The sequence below is a fragment of the Neurospora hispaniola genome (assembly GCF_033458365.1).
Source record: "Neurospora hispaniola strain FGSC 10403 chromosome Unknown B0T23scaffold_5, whole genome shotgun sequence".
Classification (NCBI taxonomy): Eukaryota; Fungi; Ascomycota; class Sordariomycetes; order Sordariales; family Sordariaceae; genus Neurospora; species Neurospora hispaniola.
The window spans coordinates 525,863-541,094 of record NW_026944410.1 but is presented as its reverse complement, the minus strand read 5'-3'; the positions used below and the strand labels follow the sequence as shown (position 1 = coordinate 541,094).

General features: G+C 50.0%; 1 protein-coding gene across 1 annotated transcript; it reads left to right on the top strand.

Annotated features, from left to right (window-relative positions):
* Positions 1 to 9,400: 9,400 nt before the first annotated feature.
* B0T23DRAFT_396469 (uncharacterized protein) lies at positions 9,401 to 10,672 on the top strand (the record flags this gene model as incomplete). The annotated part of the gene is made up of 6 exons (XM_062838249.1): positions 9,401 to 9,406; positions 9,696 to 9,722; positions 10,113 to 10,219; positions 10,273 to 10,281; positions 10,313 to 10,437; positions 10,569 to 10,672. The coding sequence occupies 6 exons, from the start codon at positions 9,401 to 9,403 to the stop codon at positions 10,670 to 10,672; spliced, it is 378 nt and encodes a 125-aa protein (XP_062691463.1).
* Between the last annotated feature and the right edge of the window lie 4,560 nt (positions 10,673 to 15,232).

The window sequence follows — 15,232 nt, the reverse complement described above, 5'->3', positions numbered from 1 at the left end:
GCGGTCACCGCTTGTGCGTCTGGCTTGCTGGGTTGAGCACGGTCACGAGGTAGTTAACACCTGGCCTTCGGTCAGTTCAAGAAGGTTCTATTATGGTTCTCAACAGGCTATGGCTAGACTATCAAGGTTGCGGATTCTTCATCAGACTTGGGTGGGATGTTCTGGACGATCACCGCGCCATATCCCTTTCTTTGAGAGACCAAAGAGCAGAGAGAATGATACATTCAAGACCCCCAATGTCCAAGGTTGTCAACTGAACAGGGTGTCCGCAAAAAATGGTGCTGTGGTCATAACTGCTGCAACTGTTTGCCCTAGATTTTCTTTCTTCTCCTCTATCTTTGACGACTTGTAGTCATGGCTGCTAATGTCACTTCACCCCGGTGAACAATGGTAGACCGCAATAAGGCTGTTCACATGTTCTCTTTGCTCGCGGATGTCCTTTCCTCCTTAGCTCTGTTCTATTGAAACTGCACGGTTGGTGATCCCAGAGTATGTTGTGCACTTCCTTGGTCACCAATGGAAGGAAGCAGCTGATAGCCGCCTTACTCGACTTTTATCACTTCGCACTCACACAAAGCAAGTCACCCGTCATGTCTCTTTCTCTCTATCCCTCTCTTTTTCTTTTGTCTCCTCACCGTTCGTGGTCTCTCACTCGCCAACTTTTTTTGTTAGTTGTGTGGAGGATGCTTGAGTCATTCCGGCATCTATGGCCGGAGGAGCTCTCTCATATAAGTTTAGGAACAGCCCGAAACAAGCACATACGACCATACCCACTGGAAAACTCGGGATCCCGTCCGCTCTCCCATAGATAAGCCAGTGAGGGCCAGACTAGTAGTTGGGTCGGTGACGACCAGCGAATCCCTGGTGTTGTATGTTCTTGGTTTTTTTTTCTCCTGTTCTTTTTGTTATAGTTGACGATCAAGAGCGTAATTTTCCACCTTGTCTATGTCCCTACCGAAGAAAGAAAGAGTCATCAGTCCGCTAGATTCCATTCAGTCCATATGTTGTCCCAGACACTCAATCGCAGGGATTGGTTGGATCTGGATACAACATCCTTGAAGCAAAGATAAGTATGCTCGCCAGTTGAACGTCGATGTACTCTCGTTGTTACACGAATGGCGAGTTCTTTTCATTCTTTGTCTACTACTACCATGTGTTGAGTGATCTTTCGTTCATTCTCATCTCCATCTTTCTCGATTCCATAGTGTAAATCACATCACACTAATCAACTTTGAATATACTTGAAGCAGCATTCACTCAGGTGTGATATCCACGACAGACAAAACCATGAACCCAATGGATATATCATCACCGTCGCTGAGGATACCTACCTTACCCGTCAGCTTTACACTGCGTGCTGGTGTGTTGACTCGTTGTTCATTCGCATCTCAAACTCTTGAGGACCGGATCCTAAGCAACACACCCTCTACGATTCTACGGCTCTATCAGATGGGAGCGAATATCCAATCGCCTCCTTCATGCAAATGGAAGGCGGATTTGATGGACATGCATAGGTAGATAAAGCTCCTAAGGATACAATAGGTGTTTGTACTTTTTCTGCCGGTCGCACTCACTCTTACTATGGATATGTGTAGACACTGAGATAATATAATAACTAATAATCATAACAGGGAAAGAAAAACCGAGTGTCCACAGATATCGTTATTGTTACACTTACCATCTTGAGATCTCTCTCTCTCTCTCTCTCTCGCTGTAATCCGACCAACACCGTGGAGACGATTGCTGGCTCAAACCCGTACACATAAACGTGATCATGGACGTCGTCGGTGACTACATACACCAGAGAACCGCGAAACCGCAGAAGCAAGTCACTTGGAACTACAGACATACAGCAGGTGGTGGTATAACCCACCGAACCGAACCGACTTTTGGTACACTTTTCTTCACAAGCCACACAAGGCGAGGAGGTATTTCTGAGGCGGCGGCGACGCCGGCTCTGCATCGCGGCATAGAAGTGGGTGAGTGGCGTAGTCCTCGGTCCTGCAACGACGCCGGACGGACTCCAAAAGGATGGAAGATGGGAGGGAATACTTATCTACCTACCTAGCTTCACATCATATAAAGGTACGATGGTAGCCAGATATCAGCTCAAACCGATGCTCTTTGAGAAAGCAACGAAAAACAACACAAGAAGAAGAAGAAGAAGAAGAAGACCTTTTGAACACCATACTTACCCTCCTTTATAAATTGCGTAGTGCTGACAACTCGGAAAAGTCACTTGTAGCTCACTTACTTACTTACTAACGTACTTACCTTACGTACTGGACCAGAGATTCCGTGGCAGTCTTAATTGGCCATTATGTCATACCCAACGAAGCTCATGAAGGAGTGCTAAGAGGTCTGTAGTCTCGGACTAGCCCCACCACCGCTACCAACTGTCACTGACAGTCTGACACAGTTGTTGACGATCACGTACACTACAAGGTAATTTTATGAAACATGCACCAATAGTGTATGCAGTATACTTGTAAAGCTTTTGAAAGAGCTTGTTACACAAGAAATTTTCGTTTGTAAAAAGAGATCCTCAGTATGGTAGTAGCTTGGTAGATGTAGCTAGCGTACGTAAGCGTGGGTGTACTGTACTGTACGTGGTTGATTCCATTTGCACTTGCTACTACTACTGACCTGACAAAGAGTGCATGGTTGTCTTCTAGAATAGAAGAGAGATGCCCTGAGGCTTTATATCGTTGATGGACACTAGACTAGAAGGTGAAAGGAGACTTTCGAGGCGCGATAGCTGATGATAATGTTGAGACGCAACTCGAGGATGTTGCATCTGAAGGGGGATTGTGCAGCAAGATTGATGAGTTGGTCCAACGTCCAATGTTTCAAGGTTCGACCTAGTGATCCTGCGGCGCGGCAGCGGCAAAGGGCGAAAAAAGACGGCAGCGAGCGGCGGCGGCGGCAGCAGCGGCGGGATCGGATTGAATCGGATCCGAGTCGGAGGGTTGTAAGAAGGGTTGGTTGTCGGCTGAGTGTTTGAATCCGAAGCCGCCCCCCTCCCTCTTCTTGAGGCACCCGCATCTTGCAAACGCCGCATCCAGGTGCAGCACGGCAACGTTTTGAGAGAGAGCACCGCACTGATACTGATTGATGGTGCGCGGCGGGCTATTCTGAAACTCTTTTTTCTCTCTTTTCATACGGAACATCATTCACTTTTCATTGAGATAGCCAATCCAGCCATCCGTGGCGATTTGATTGATTGCCTGTTTGTCGCCTGACTCGGCAACATGCCTCACACTTGTAAGAGACAGAGAAGCCAGAGCGAGGGAGGCCGGACCCGGACGGAACCAGCAAACTCGTTCAAAGCGGGGTTGGGAAAAGTATGAGCGTGTGGATGAAAATTGAGAAAAATGAAAAAAAGAGGGTGCGTACGCAAGAAGGCGTAACGGCTCCCAGCATGGCTTGTGTGATATCGTGATGCTGTTGTGTCTAATTTGCTTCCTTCCCAAAGCAGTGCCGGGCAGCAAATGTGTGTATGTCGTCACCCTTGCGGCGTCCGGTCATTCATTCATCTGGATGGACTGCGTGTTATTGCTTGACTGCTTTCCTACTCACTGCCACTTACTTGGCCGGTTCTGTTGTCCTGTTCCTCTTGTCATCATCATCTCTGCCACGGCACAACACAGAGCGAGAGGATCCACGTCCCTCCATTAGTATTGTCTCAGTGAGTGTGGTTTCGGCTTCCATCAAGATGAGCTGAATGGGTTTGTTGTTGTTTTTCTGTAACAAACTACATGACTCGCGGGTCGTGTAGCAGGATTTTTTGTGAAATTCGCTGCTGCGGGCGCTCAGGTGGCCGTGTTTAGGCTCGGCTGTGACAACTCACCTGGCAGTAGTATGTTTGACGAAACAAGCACCGTCCACCGAGCGGCGGCGGCAGCAGCGGCAAGCACTAGGGATGTAAGAGAAAAAGAGATAAGACCGAGTAGGTTTCATTGTGGATTGTTTATGCGTTTCGACGCGACGCTGCTTCCCTGTGGAAAGGCACATTAGAGAGAAGAAAAAAAAAAACAAAGAAAAAAAAAAAAACAAGGCTGGGTGTGTGGTGGCACCGATCACGGCGTCCAAACAGTCTGCTTGTTGTTGCGTAAACTTGCCAATGGAGATTTTCCTTGATGCGCTGATATGCATCTTTTAGTATAAGGCAAATCGATGCGAATGCGATGCCAACGGAGGGGGATGGGGGTCATCTCGAGATACCGGTCCTTCGATCGATGCACCTCCCATTGTCCATCACCAATCGTTGTTGTTGAGGGTTCTGGGTCCCGGTCACTTGGCGGCGCCATCATCATCGTGAATGTTATCGTCGAGGCACTACACGAGAGGCGTGTATCGCATTGCAGCAACCCGCGAATTGTAACCGAGGAGAGCGTGATCGGTGTTCAGCATGAGCTGGCCTTGGCGAGTGACGACCTTCCATGGCTTCAATGACAAGCAGTCCGTCACAAAGTCACATACAGAGGTGGTGAAATGGTCGCCGAAATGGAAATGCCAAAAAAAAAAAAAAGTAAAAAGTGGAGGTGCTTCGCTTCAGTGGTTAGGTTGCTGCTATAACCCGCGCTCGGTAATCGGCCACCAATATTCGACAGCGTTGTTGTACCCCCCCAGCTGACCCAACTTTTAAGAATGGTGGCCAGCGATCCCCATCTTAGGTATCTGTTATGCAACCAAGTCCCGTGACCGGAAAGGTCCTGTATCCGGATGTGCGGTGCTGCTCCAAAAATACGTACCGTTCCTGTTTCTTTCTTAGCGACAACAACAACAACTCATTTCAGCGTCCAGCCACTTGTGCATGTACAGAGTCTTGGCGTTAGAGTTGGTCAAAACGGGTTTCTTTCTCTCGCCGGCTCCTCATGGGGACTTCCCCTCCGTCGACCGCGCGAAAAACCTTCAAGAAGGCCCGAGTCGCTTGGCACATCGATTTGAAGATCGTGCGGACCAACCTTGGAAATCTCAACCCAACAAGACAACAAAAAAAGTTGAAAAAAGGTTCGGAAATTCTTTCACCCAAACGTTCAAGTGACCGGTTTGGGTTTAGTCGAGTATGTCGGCCACATGGACGTTGCTGGGATTAACGACCCGCTTGGATGGACAGCCCTGTCTTTTCTCTCATTTGGTACCGAATTGGATCCAGCGCCATCCACAGGGCCCAGCCAGGTACCCATCCAGGAACATCCATGTTTGGGCGTCGTGAATCCGAAATTGGCTTCCAGAACGGCATACGCAACTTTTTTCTTTCTCTCCAAAGTATCGAAACGCCGTGTTCGGATATTGGTATGGGATATTGAGTGGCAGTGTGGGAGCCGGAGTGGGTGACTAGGTACACTACACTACAGAAAGTGGGAAAGTGGTGGCATCATACTTTCTTTTCTTCTTCTCTTTGCACCCCATGGGCCCCATGGAATGAACGGATCGCCCCAGTGTCGCTTACGGTGCCGTTGATGATGGAGGTGAAGGTTCTCTTTGATGAGGACACGAGGTCAGTTACCATGATGGCTCACAGTCGTTTCCAATCTTTGGCCGGGACATTATAGGTGTACAGTAGATGCAACCCAAAGCATGTCGACGATCAAATAATAGGATGATGATCTCGCACCTGCAATTTGCCATTGTCCGGTTTGTTTGAGAGCTCTCCTCCCATATTGACAATGCAAAATGGGGAGTTCCTGATTTATCCATCACCCACATAAATCTTTTGGTCACGAGAAGCGAGCATTGCAACACCACACATCACGCATACGAAACCTGCCCAGCTGTAGCCCATGTCCGAACCGCCCACATCCCGAATGCCCTTGTCGAAAATCAAGAAAGAAAAAAAAAGGAACAATAGAATAATAACGGGTTGAGGGCCTCCTGGATACGGAACACGGGGCCGCCGCTCGCCGAGGCCCCGGTCTCTAACATGTCTAAAAAAACAAGATGCTGGAACATGGATGACAAGCGAACCAAATCTGCACCATCAATTCTTTACTGTGTGGCCCCTGGGGAATGATGATGAATGAAGCCGCCCGGGCCGGGGACCTCAACGAGAGAGGATTACCGGTGGTCCGGTGGTGGTGTGGTGCCCGGGACGGGCGGCGGATCCTCCGTCAAGCCCCTTCCAAGACCACCAGTCCCTGTTCCTGGCACATCTGTTGGTTCACGATGCCTGACGAGACCAATGGATGTCACAAATAGTGGCGTGCGAGGCGTGCGAGTTTCGATGTTCGGGCTTCATCAAAAAAATTTGTGATGCTGCATGCTGATTAATTTCATCTTGCATGTGTTCTACACTACATATCCCTCAGCTATGGAGAAAGTGTAGTGTATGCGGAAACACTAGTGAGTGTTAGTCGGGTACGTACCCTATCTGTAATCCGCAAAATACGAACACACACACCTCTTTGCTGGGGTCACTGCTCGGAACTGAAGCAATGTGACGGGAACCGGTTATGTGATCTGATAAAGTGCTTTCGAGAGTGTGATCGGGTACTCACTCCATACAGAAACACTTTTACACAGCACACTCAGTGGGTGGTGATCATGTTACTGCTTCGCGCGGTCGTCATGTCATATCATGTCATCCCATGTCAGCTCAGCTCAGCTCAGTAGACGAGCCAAGGGGATGGTATGCCCATTTGCAAAACACGGCCTTGCAATTCGCTGTAGTGTTCATACATCCACAACAATCACATTCGGATACGGCCCGATCGAGTGACTCGAGGAACGGCAAAGGAGTGGAGATCTTCCCCGGGACTTGACGGGGCCATCACACGTGGTGAGTGGTGTAGTGTAAAGGATGAAATAAACCTACAACCAATCTTTCAATCTCCAAACCCCCACCTGTTTTTGTTTTACACCTGTGTTGTGCTGTGTTGTGCTTTATGCTGTGCTGTTCTTCCAACGAACAAGTACCAATAAAACCCTCTGATATCCGTCATGACGGCGTTTCATACTTCGGTGAAAAAGGTCCTTCCTCAAGATACGAGCGAATAAGTAAGATTGCCAAGACCTTTGGCGATCCACTTCCATGCAGCTGAGTGAGTGGGTATCTGTGGGGCTCGCTTCTTTGGTGTGGCCCAGCTTGTTCAGGTGTGCTGACTGAGCTGAAAGGAAGGCGAGCACGGAGGGCCCGGGAGGAGTTACTTCCTCCCGTCAATCATTGATGGCATCGGTCGTACCTGAATGGGAAAATGCAAACCTGGAAGAAGAGAAGATCTCTACACTAGTGTAGGTCCCAACTGAACACTTACCTCTACTTGGTTCTTGACAAGAAAAAAAAAGAAACGAATCGATGTGATCTGAGCAGCAGCTTGGGTCCAAGATCTCTTCTCGTCCACACATTGCCATCCTCCCACTTGGTAACCCTCTGTGCAAATCTTGCGAAGCTGCATCTTTTCTTTCTTTTCCTTCCCCTCGGTGTCCTGACTGGAGCATGCTGCTGATAAATCTGCGCCGCTTCCACTCCCGCGAAATCCTCACAGGAATCACCGTTCTCCAGATATCAACATGGAGTTGCGGATCTTTTATGGACCCCCCTTTTTCTCCACGATGATTGATGGCCGTTAGACATCACGGAACTCGCTCCGTCCATTGAAAGAATACAAAGGTACATGAACTGCACTAGTGCAGTCCCACGCAAACTCCGTGCCTGTGCAGCAATGATCCTCTTCTCTGTATGGTATAGCGTGTAGCATCCAGTCCACTATCGTGAACCGTCGTTGATCAGGAGCCCACCAATGACCATCAACAAGTTCAAGAACCACGCAGGCCTAGCAACGATAAGTTCCACTTGCTGCATCTCTTGATTGCACCACCCATTCACCCACAACCATCAACGCATGCACTTCCCGCCTCCGAATTTTCTCTTTTCGACTTTGATTCCCGGGGTTTGTTTTCTCGGCGCAAAAAGCCATTCGTTCGCTCGTTCCTCTATCCGAGTCATTGGAAGATGGGATCATGTCAATCGCTCACCGCAGACGAACCGCTCAAGGTGAGAGGTCCGGAGAAGCGGAAGTGTAGGAGGCGACGACGACGATGACGATGGCGCAATGCAGATAGATGCTCGCCCGCAAATGCAGGAGTGAAAAAGTCCATCCCAAAACACGCCAAGACCTCGATCAGATGGCACCCAAGCACACCTAACTCACCGTCGGTTTTTTCTTCCTGGTCGTCGACGACCGTTTGATTCTCGTCAATGATCTTGCAGATGGAATCGATTTCCGGTTTAATTGGGGGGGATGTTTTACAGCAACAACAACAACCTTTATACCTTTACCCCTGCGTTCGCTAGCATTGAGACTTAGGCTCGACTATCGACGTCTATCGAGAAATCCACATGCCTTGAATTGGGGAAAAAGGGTCAAAGAAAGGTCGGTATGTAGAAGTCGTTGATCTTCGGACGGCAAAAAAGAAAAAGGGAAGAAATTTGAACAATGAAAGGGTTATATGAAAGAATGAAACAAGCGATACACTACACTCACTAGAGGTACTTGCACACACCACAGGCCTTTTTGCCCAGCGTCCATCTGTCCATTTCAGCTGCCAGGGCCCTTCAACACAAGTTCCAGCGGTGACAGACCCCCCTACCAAACAGCCCGGCACAATTCCGCACCTCATGTTCGCTTCCATTTGCATGCAACACTTGGTGATGTTCGCCTCATATCGTTACCTTGTCATTTCCTTTCATGGTGGTGTCGTCAGGGTCCCTTATTTGACCGGGCAACAATACTACCTACACAAAACACTATGCCTTTCCACGGCTTCTGTGTGGAGAAACTGCACTTTTACGTGTGATCTTCATCCATTCAAGATCGGCTACAATAGTGTACATAGAATAGTGTAGTCCTGAACGCTTTGTGTCGTCGGTCCGTCGGTCAATCCATACACTAGAGTACATACGGCACGGGGCTTCCGCGCCGTGAAGCATAAAATGATTACTTACCATCCGGTTCCGCTGTATAGAATACGTACCTATGTATTTACCACAGCGTTACGGGACGGGAACCCAAGAAAACCGGGTGGGGTCGGGTGGAATCCGGATGAAAGTCGGGCGGCTTTTTGGAAGTTAAACGGGTTTAACAGCCAGCTGGAGAGGAGCATGCATAATCCTCAAACGTACGCTTATTCTTTTCATGTGAAATCTTTTAAAAAGCATAATTGGCACAAGGTAGTACACATTACCAAGGGAGTTAGTTTTCCAACGCTTGGAAAACATCGAACGTCCCTTTGACAGTCGACACCCATGTTCCACCGTAAGATAAACCATAGGTTCTCAGACTTGGGTAGGTCGTCACGGAAATCACCGATACATACCTAGGTAGGTAGCGTATCGCAAAACCACAGAGAGCAACCCGGGCCGTTGTTACACACAGATCTTCAAAAGGATCGACCAAACATGGAGGTAACAACTTGAAACAAATGACCGCTTTCGGCGGCGGATTTACCCTTTTGCCTTCTACTTAAGATTTTGTTTATATGTACTTCCCTCCCTCTCACTACGTAGGTAACTACCGTATTATGCCAGAAAGCAAAGCAAGGCGAACTAGGGCATGCTGGGCATGCTGGGCACGCAAGTAGGACTACCATACGTAGGTAGCCAGCTATCAGCCAAATACAACGCACGACAGCCTCGGATCCAAACAGCCGCATACCTCTAGGTAGTAGTAAACTCGGAACGACACTACCTACAGTACTACTTCACCAAACTTGACGACGCAGTATGTAGGAGGAAAGTGGTGGTTAAGAGCAGAAGTCGGAGTTAAGTTCCCTCCTTCATCTGTGCTCTCGAGATGGCAGGACCTACCTACAAATAATGGGTTGGGATTCAAGTTATCAGCGTGCATCCACCATTCACCCCCAGATAAGATGAGATGGAGATGGAGATGGCCCCCAAATCCTTCAATTCAATTCAGGCAACGAACTCGCCAGCGCCAACAGGGAAGGAAGGGGTACCTCGATGCACTCATGAAGCGATTCTTACAGTAGTAGATCCCCCCGTTTTCTTGGCGGTTCTGCTGCTGCAGCGGTAGTCTACACTACCATTTGTCGTCGTCGTTCGAGGCTGCCGCTCCGGCTGGCACCTTGTGGTGGTGCAGTGGTTACAATAGGCTGTTGTTGTTGTTGTTGTTGCTGTTGCTGTTTCGTTCACCGCTAGACTGCGTAATGCTGGCTACTGCGTTACATGCCTACCTCTACCTACCACAGCACAGAGTGGGTGAGTGAGAGAGCTGCAATGCTTGTACATGCTAACTAGGTACAACTAACTAGGCTAATTAGGTATGTAACTGACGCCTTGTAACCTTCGCAGGGGGGGGGGGGCAAGGGCAAAGACAAAACAAGGGTCTGTTAACCCTGTCATTGGAAGGTTCGTTACATACCTACCTACCTACCGTAACCTGTTGACAGACAACTACCTATGTCGTGAGGAGGGAGGTTCGTTCGTTCGTGAGGCGACAGCCAGCCAGCTTGAGGCTCACATCACATGCTACACTACGTACATACGAGATAGTGTAGGAGAAGGGTAAGGATCCCCATCCGATAGACTACTACATCAATGACGATAGGCGATGAGCGGTTCGACGACACGCGGATGGATGGATGGATGTATGGATGGCGAAATTTGTACAAGCGTTGTGAGCTGAGCGGGCGGGCCGGTAGACTGGGCTGACTGACTGGCCACGGGATGTCCCGAAGAACCGAACGAAAAAAAAAAAAAAAAAAAAAAAAAAAAAAAAAAAAAACTTCTTCTTCTTCTTGTTCTTACGAATCAAGGCACCCACCCACAATCGATTTTCGCCTCACGTTTTTATGGGTTACGTAGTGTACGTCGTGTAGTGTACTTTTTTCTCAGCTTGCCCGCCTGCCCGCCCGCTCATCCCGCATCCTATGTACACTACCAGGCCTGGCCTGGCCCGACCTGACCCAAGAAGGCAACTTCTCCGAGATTTCTTTCTTCGAAAGAAGTGTCATGGAAGCATTCTTTTCGATGCGGAAAGACTCCATCCAGTTTTTTTTGGACCTTAACTCAATTTTTCAAGGAACCCGAAATCGGGGGTCTGACCGTACCGTCTGATGCCCCCCCTTTCCCCCCTTCTCCAAGATCCCAAAGATCCCCACCGGCCCGGGTCGTCTTCCCGGCCGACGAGCGGCGGTAGCAACAGTGACTGTAGTGTCAGGTACGGAGCGTACTCGCGGTATTGCACGTACATACGTACATAGTACACTACCTACAGTGTAGTGTAGTTATGTATAGTGCGTAAATTACCAGAATTGTAAAGTACAATACGCCGGCACTGCCATCAAGGACTAAGGTATGTAAGACATTATGGAGGTACATTCCGGGACTGGTGGCATTACACTACACAGTTAGAATGGGTCAGGCAGTAGGTAAGGTGCCAGATCAAGCAAGTCGTCGACACTTGCTTGCTCGGACGCTGCTTGAGGCGTTACAAAACATTTATCCAGAATTTTGGGACGAAGGTGCGTGCCTGAGCCCCAGAACCCCCAAAGGTTGAGGCGTCAAGGTGTTCGAGTTCCCGGGTTTGGTAAAGCGTGCCGTGTGCCTGTGACAAAAACGGGTACGGGAGGGGAGGAAAAGTTGGGGACTTTCGAAGGGGAAACTAGGTACACTAACGAAGGAGCCTCTTGGAAAGGCCTTCAGGGCAGGATTGGGATTGGAGGGGGGTGTTTGAATTGTGCCTTCATGACTCTCGCTCGGTCGCGCGCTCGAGTCCTGTCTCGCACAATCAATATTACCGGTCTATTCCCTGTAAGGTTTTACAATCAGGGCTAGGCATGGGCGGGTGTCTCCAGGTTCTTGTTCGGAGTTCATTGTTCATCATCATCACATCGCTGTTTCGGTATGCACGGCACCAAAGCGTAACACCTCCCGTCGTTCGTCTTCCCCCCCCCCCATCCGTTCCCCGTTCTTCACTACACTACACTAGGTAGGCTCGCCATCGCCAGCCGGGCGGCCGCCAAACCCAGGCTGGTTATCGTCGATGATGATGATGATGATGATGATGATTGATGATGTGGCTCGCCGCCGACAGAGACAAAAATCTGCGACAAGGACAACGCAGAGCAGCAGAATCTGAAGCAATCGGGTCAAAAAGAAAAGGTCGGGATGCGGCGGCAACGACCTGATCTGACGACCAGCCCGCTTGGCTGCTGCGGTGCCTGGGGATCCAATTCCAATGGGATGCCAATGTCGTTGTGTGGTGGAGATGGCGCTATTCCGACGACGCTTGCACACCGCAAAACAGCAAGCAATGCAGTGGTGTTGGATCGCGTCGATGTGGGTGTGTTGGGTTCGGTTGTTTTTGCTGCATAATGGTGCTGGCAGGTGGCTAGTGTCGTAGGGAGCTGGAGTATGGGGCGGGGGGACCACTTCCACAGGGGGGGGTGGGGGTTCCATTATATGTACATTGGCTCCGTCGTTATCGACGATGCAGTCATGTTAAGAAAAAGGGATTCAAGGAACAACAATTGGCATTGAATGGGGCCGCGGTTGCCCTTGATATCGATTTTGTTTCATCTCATTGTCAGGTTGTTTTTGTTGTTGTCGTCGTTGTCGTTGTGTTGTTGTGGTCCAAGTGTCAAGTCTAGAAGTTGGTGCATCCGCCGCCGCTGCAGGTGATGTGCTCAGTCGTTTTACATGACCCGTCGTCTCTCAGTCTCGTCTTTGAAGGCGACAGACATCAAACAGGAACAAACTTGAGACTGGACCGTGACAGAAAATGTGCTTTGTTTCTTTTGGCTTGGCTGAAGTGAAATCCTGCCACTGCCTGACACTGCCTGACATTTGCCAGCCGCTTCCACTTCGCAGCTTACACCAGGCACTCAGGCACAATGTTCAGGTGCATCCATCACAGGAGACAGCCCCGGATTAAAGTCAAGGCAAAAGCATGGAAGCTAAGGCAAGGTAAGGCGGTGCGCGCTGACGGGTGGGCCAGGCACCGATCCGCCCTTCCTTATAACTCCCGTTAACAAATTCCACACGAGTCCGGTCGCCTCGCCTGAAATGGTGGACTCCTCCAACAAGGGAACCTAACTCGCCTCGGCCGAGATCGAAAGCGGTCCACTCTCGCATTCAGCACCTATGGACTGGACGAGGAGAGCACGCACGCTAGGATAGGTACAAGGAGTTGATGTTTCTAGTGTAGTGTAGGGGCCCGGGAAAGAAGAGAAGGGGGAACGACCTACCTAGTGTAGTGTTGAGGGAGGGAGGGGGGTGTCGTTAACAAAGGTCCAAGCCCACTTCTTTCAGTGACAGCTGTGTAATGTTTCTTTCTTTCACTCACTGCAAGCGCAAGCCCCAGCTTTAACACCTCAGCAGCCACCACACACACACAAACCTCTTACAGGTACTAAGGTAGGTAACATGGCTGTTCAAACATGTCAGTGCTCAGTCCATTCATTCCATTTGCCAAAGGAGGGCGGTAGGTGCATGCAAAGTCGCAATGGCTGCAGTGTCAATCTGCGTCTGCGCCAGTGCACCCGACCGCCGCAGAGGATGAGATGAGACGGCTGTAGGTGGTGTACGCTAGAGTAGGTTAGAGTGGGTGCATTGGTGGGAGTGGATCGATGCCCTTTGCACCTCTGGAGACAAAACCTGATGCGCTGGATGGATGCGATGCGATGCGATGCGAGCGTGCTGGTGGTGCCCGTGTGCCCGTGGCCCGTGGGTCAGTCAATCAATCAATCAATCAATGTGTGTATTGGGAGTGGTTATGGTCATGTCACTGGACCTTCACGACAGATGACTTGTTGAAAAAGGGCGCAAGTAATTGGATATGGGACGGGAGAAAATCCAACACTGCACGGTCATGGTCACGGATGGGAAAGAGGACGGAGGCGGATGCAGTGGCCCTTTGTATCTTTCATTCACAACATTCAGTTTGGCGAACCCCCCCCTTCACGTTCTGACCTCTTCATTCATTTCATTCACCATCAACTGGACCCCTGGCGGCCCCACACCCACCCTCCTCCACTCCGTTGCCGCATCGGTCGCTACGTCGCCGTTTGGGACCCGGCATTGTGTTCCATGTCAGGTCCATCCAGGTGGACGGTACCTTTTCACTCCTCGTTCTGTGCTAGTGCGCACCAGTGTGTGTGCGTGGTGTGTAAGTTACAGTACAGGCTCCTTCCTGTTTCCGCCTCCGGCATCGTGTGAAGGCAAGAAAGGAGACCTGCCCGACACCCAAGCCGGACCACTGGGCTCTCTTCCTCCCTTGGTACCTACACTAGTGTACAGGTAGGGTAAGCTCTCGTAATATTACTCGACATGGTGTACATTGGCATCCATCCATCCTTGTACACACACGCCCCCCCTTCTTTAGATGCTCCCGCCCTTTCTTTCCACTTTTACTCTTTACTGCGCTTTCCATTTCCTCGACTTCCATTCCTACACACACCCGCTTCCAGGTTCCTCACTGTGTTCTGCTCTTTAATTTTCCGTTTGCTTGTTCTCCATTCCGTCTCGACTTTTACACACAAATTCAAAGGCAAACCAAACCCCCAAACTCCTCCTTCTCCTCCATCATCCCTCGTCCCAACCTTTGCGAGAAGTAAGGGGATAGATAGTACGAGACAGGAAACCAACAACCTCCCATCACGCCGTCACCAACACTCAACTCACCCTAATACTACTACTAATTAACCCACCCGGCGCCACAAACACACGGCCCTTCAACGACTACACTACAACCTACCATCGAAATACCAAAGCACTGGTCTGTCTGTAATCTGTGGCAAGACACCGCCTCTTCTCGCCCAACCAAGTCCCAACCTTGAAGGCCCCCAGGTCACCGGCTTTTCATATAAGCTGCCCTCCTCAGCCAACACCACCACCGACAGTACCTCTATTAATCCGTCTTGGTTGCGCTCTCGTGTCCCAACCCATCCCTGCTTGCTACTGCAATCACCCATACACACACCGTATACACGACACACACAACACACACACACGACTTCTCTCTCTTGGATACTCAAGTCGTCTTCGAGGACGCCGATTGCTGCCGAGTACCCAAACCACCAGCACCACAGCAGCAGCAGCAGCAGCAGCAGCAGCCACAAGACTTTCTGCCGGTAAGCGGCTTGTTCTCTTCGCTTTGCTACATGGCCGTCACATTACACAAGCACACATTACCTCCCCCTCCCAGGCCCAGCGTCTTCTCATTCCTTCGTCCTTGGTCCAGTCGCTCCCTGCAGTGTACGCCAAAGACGG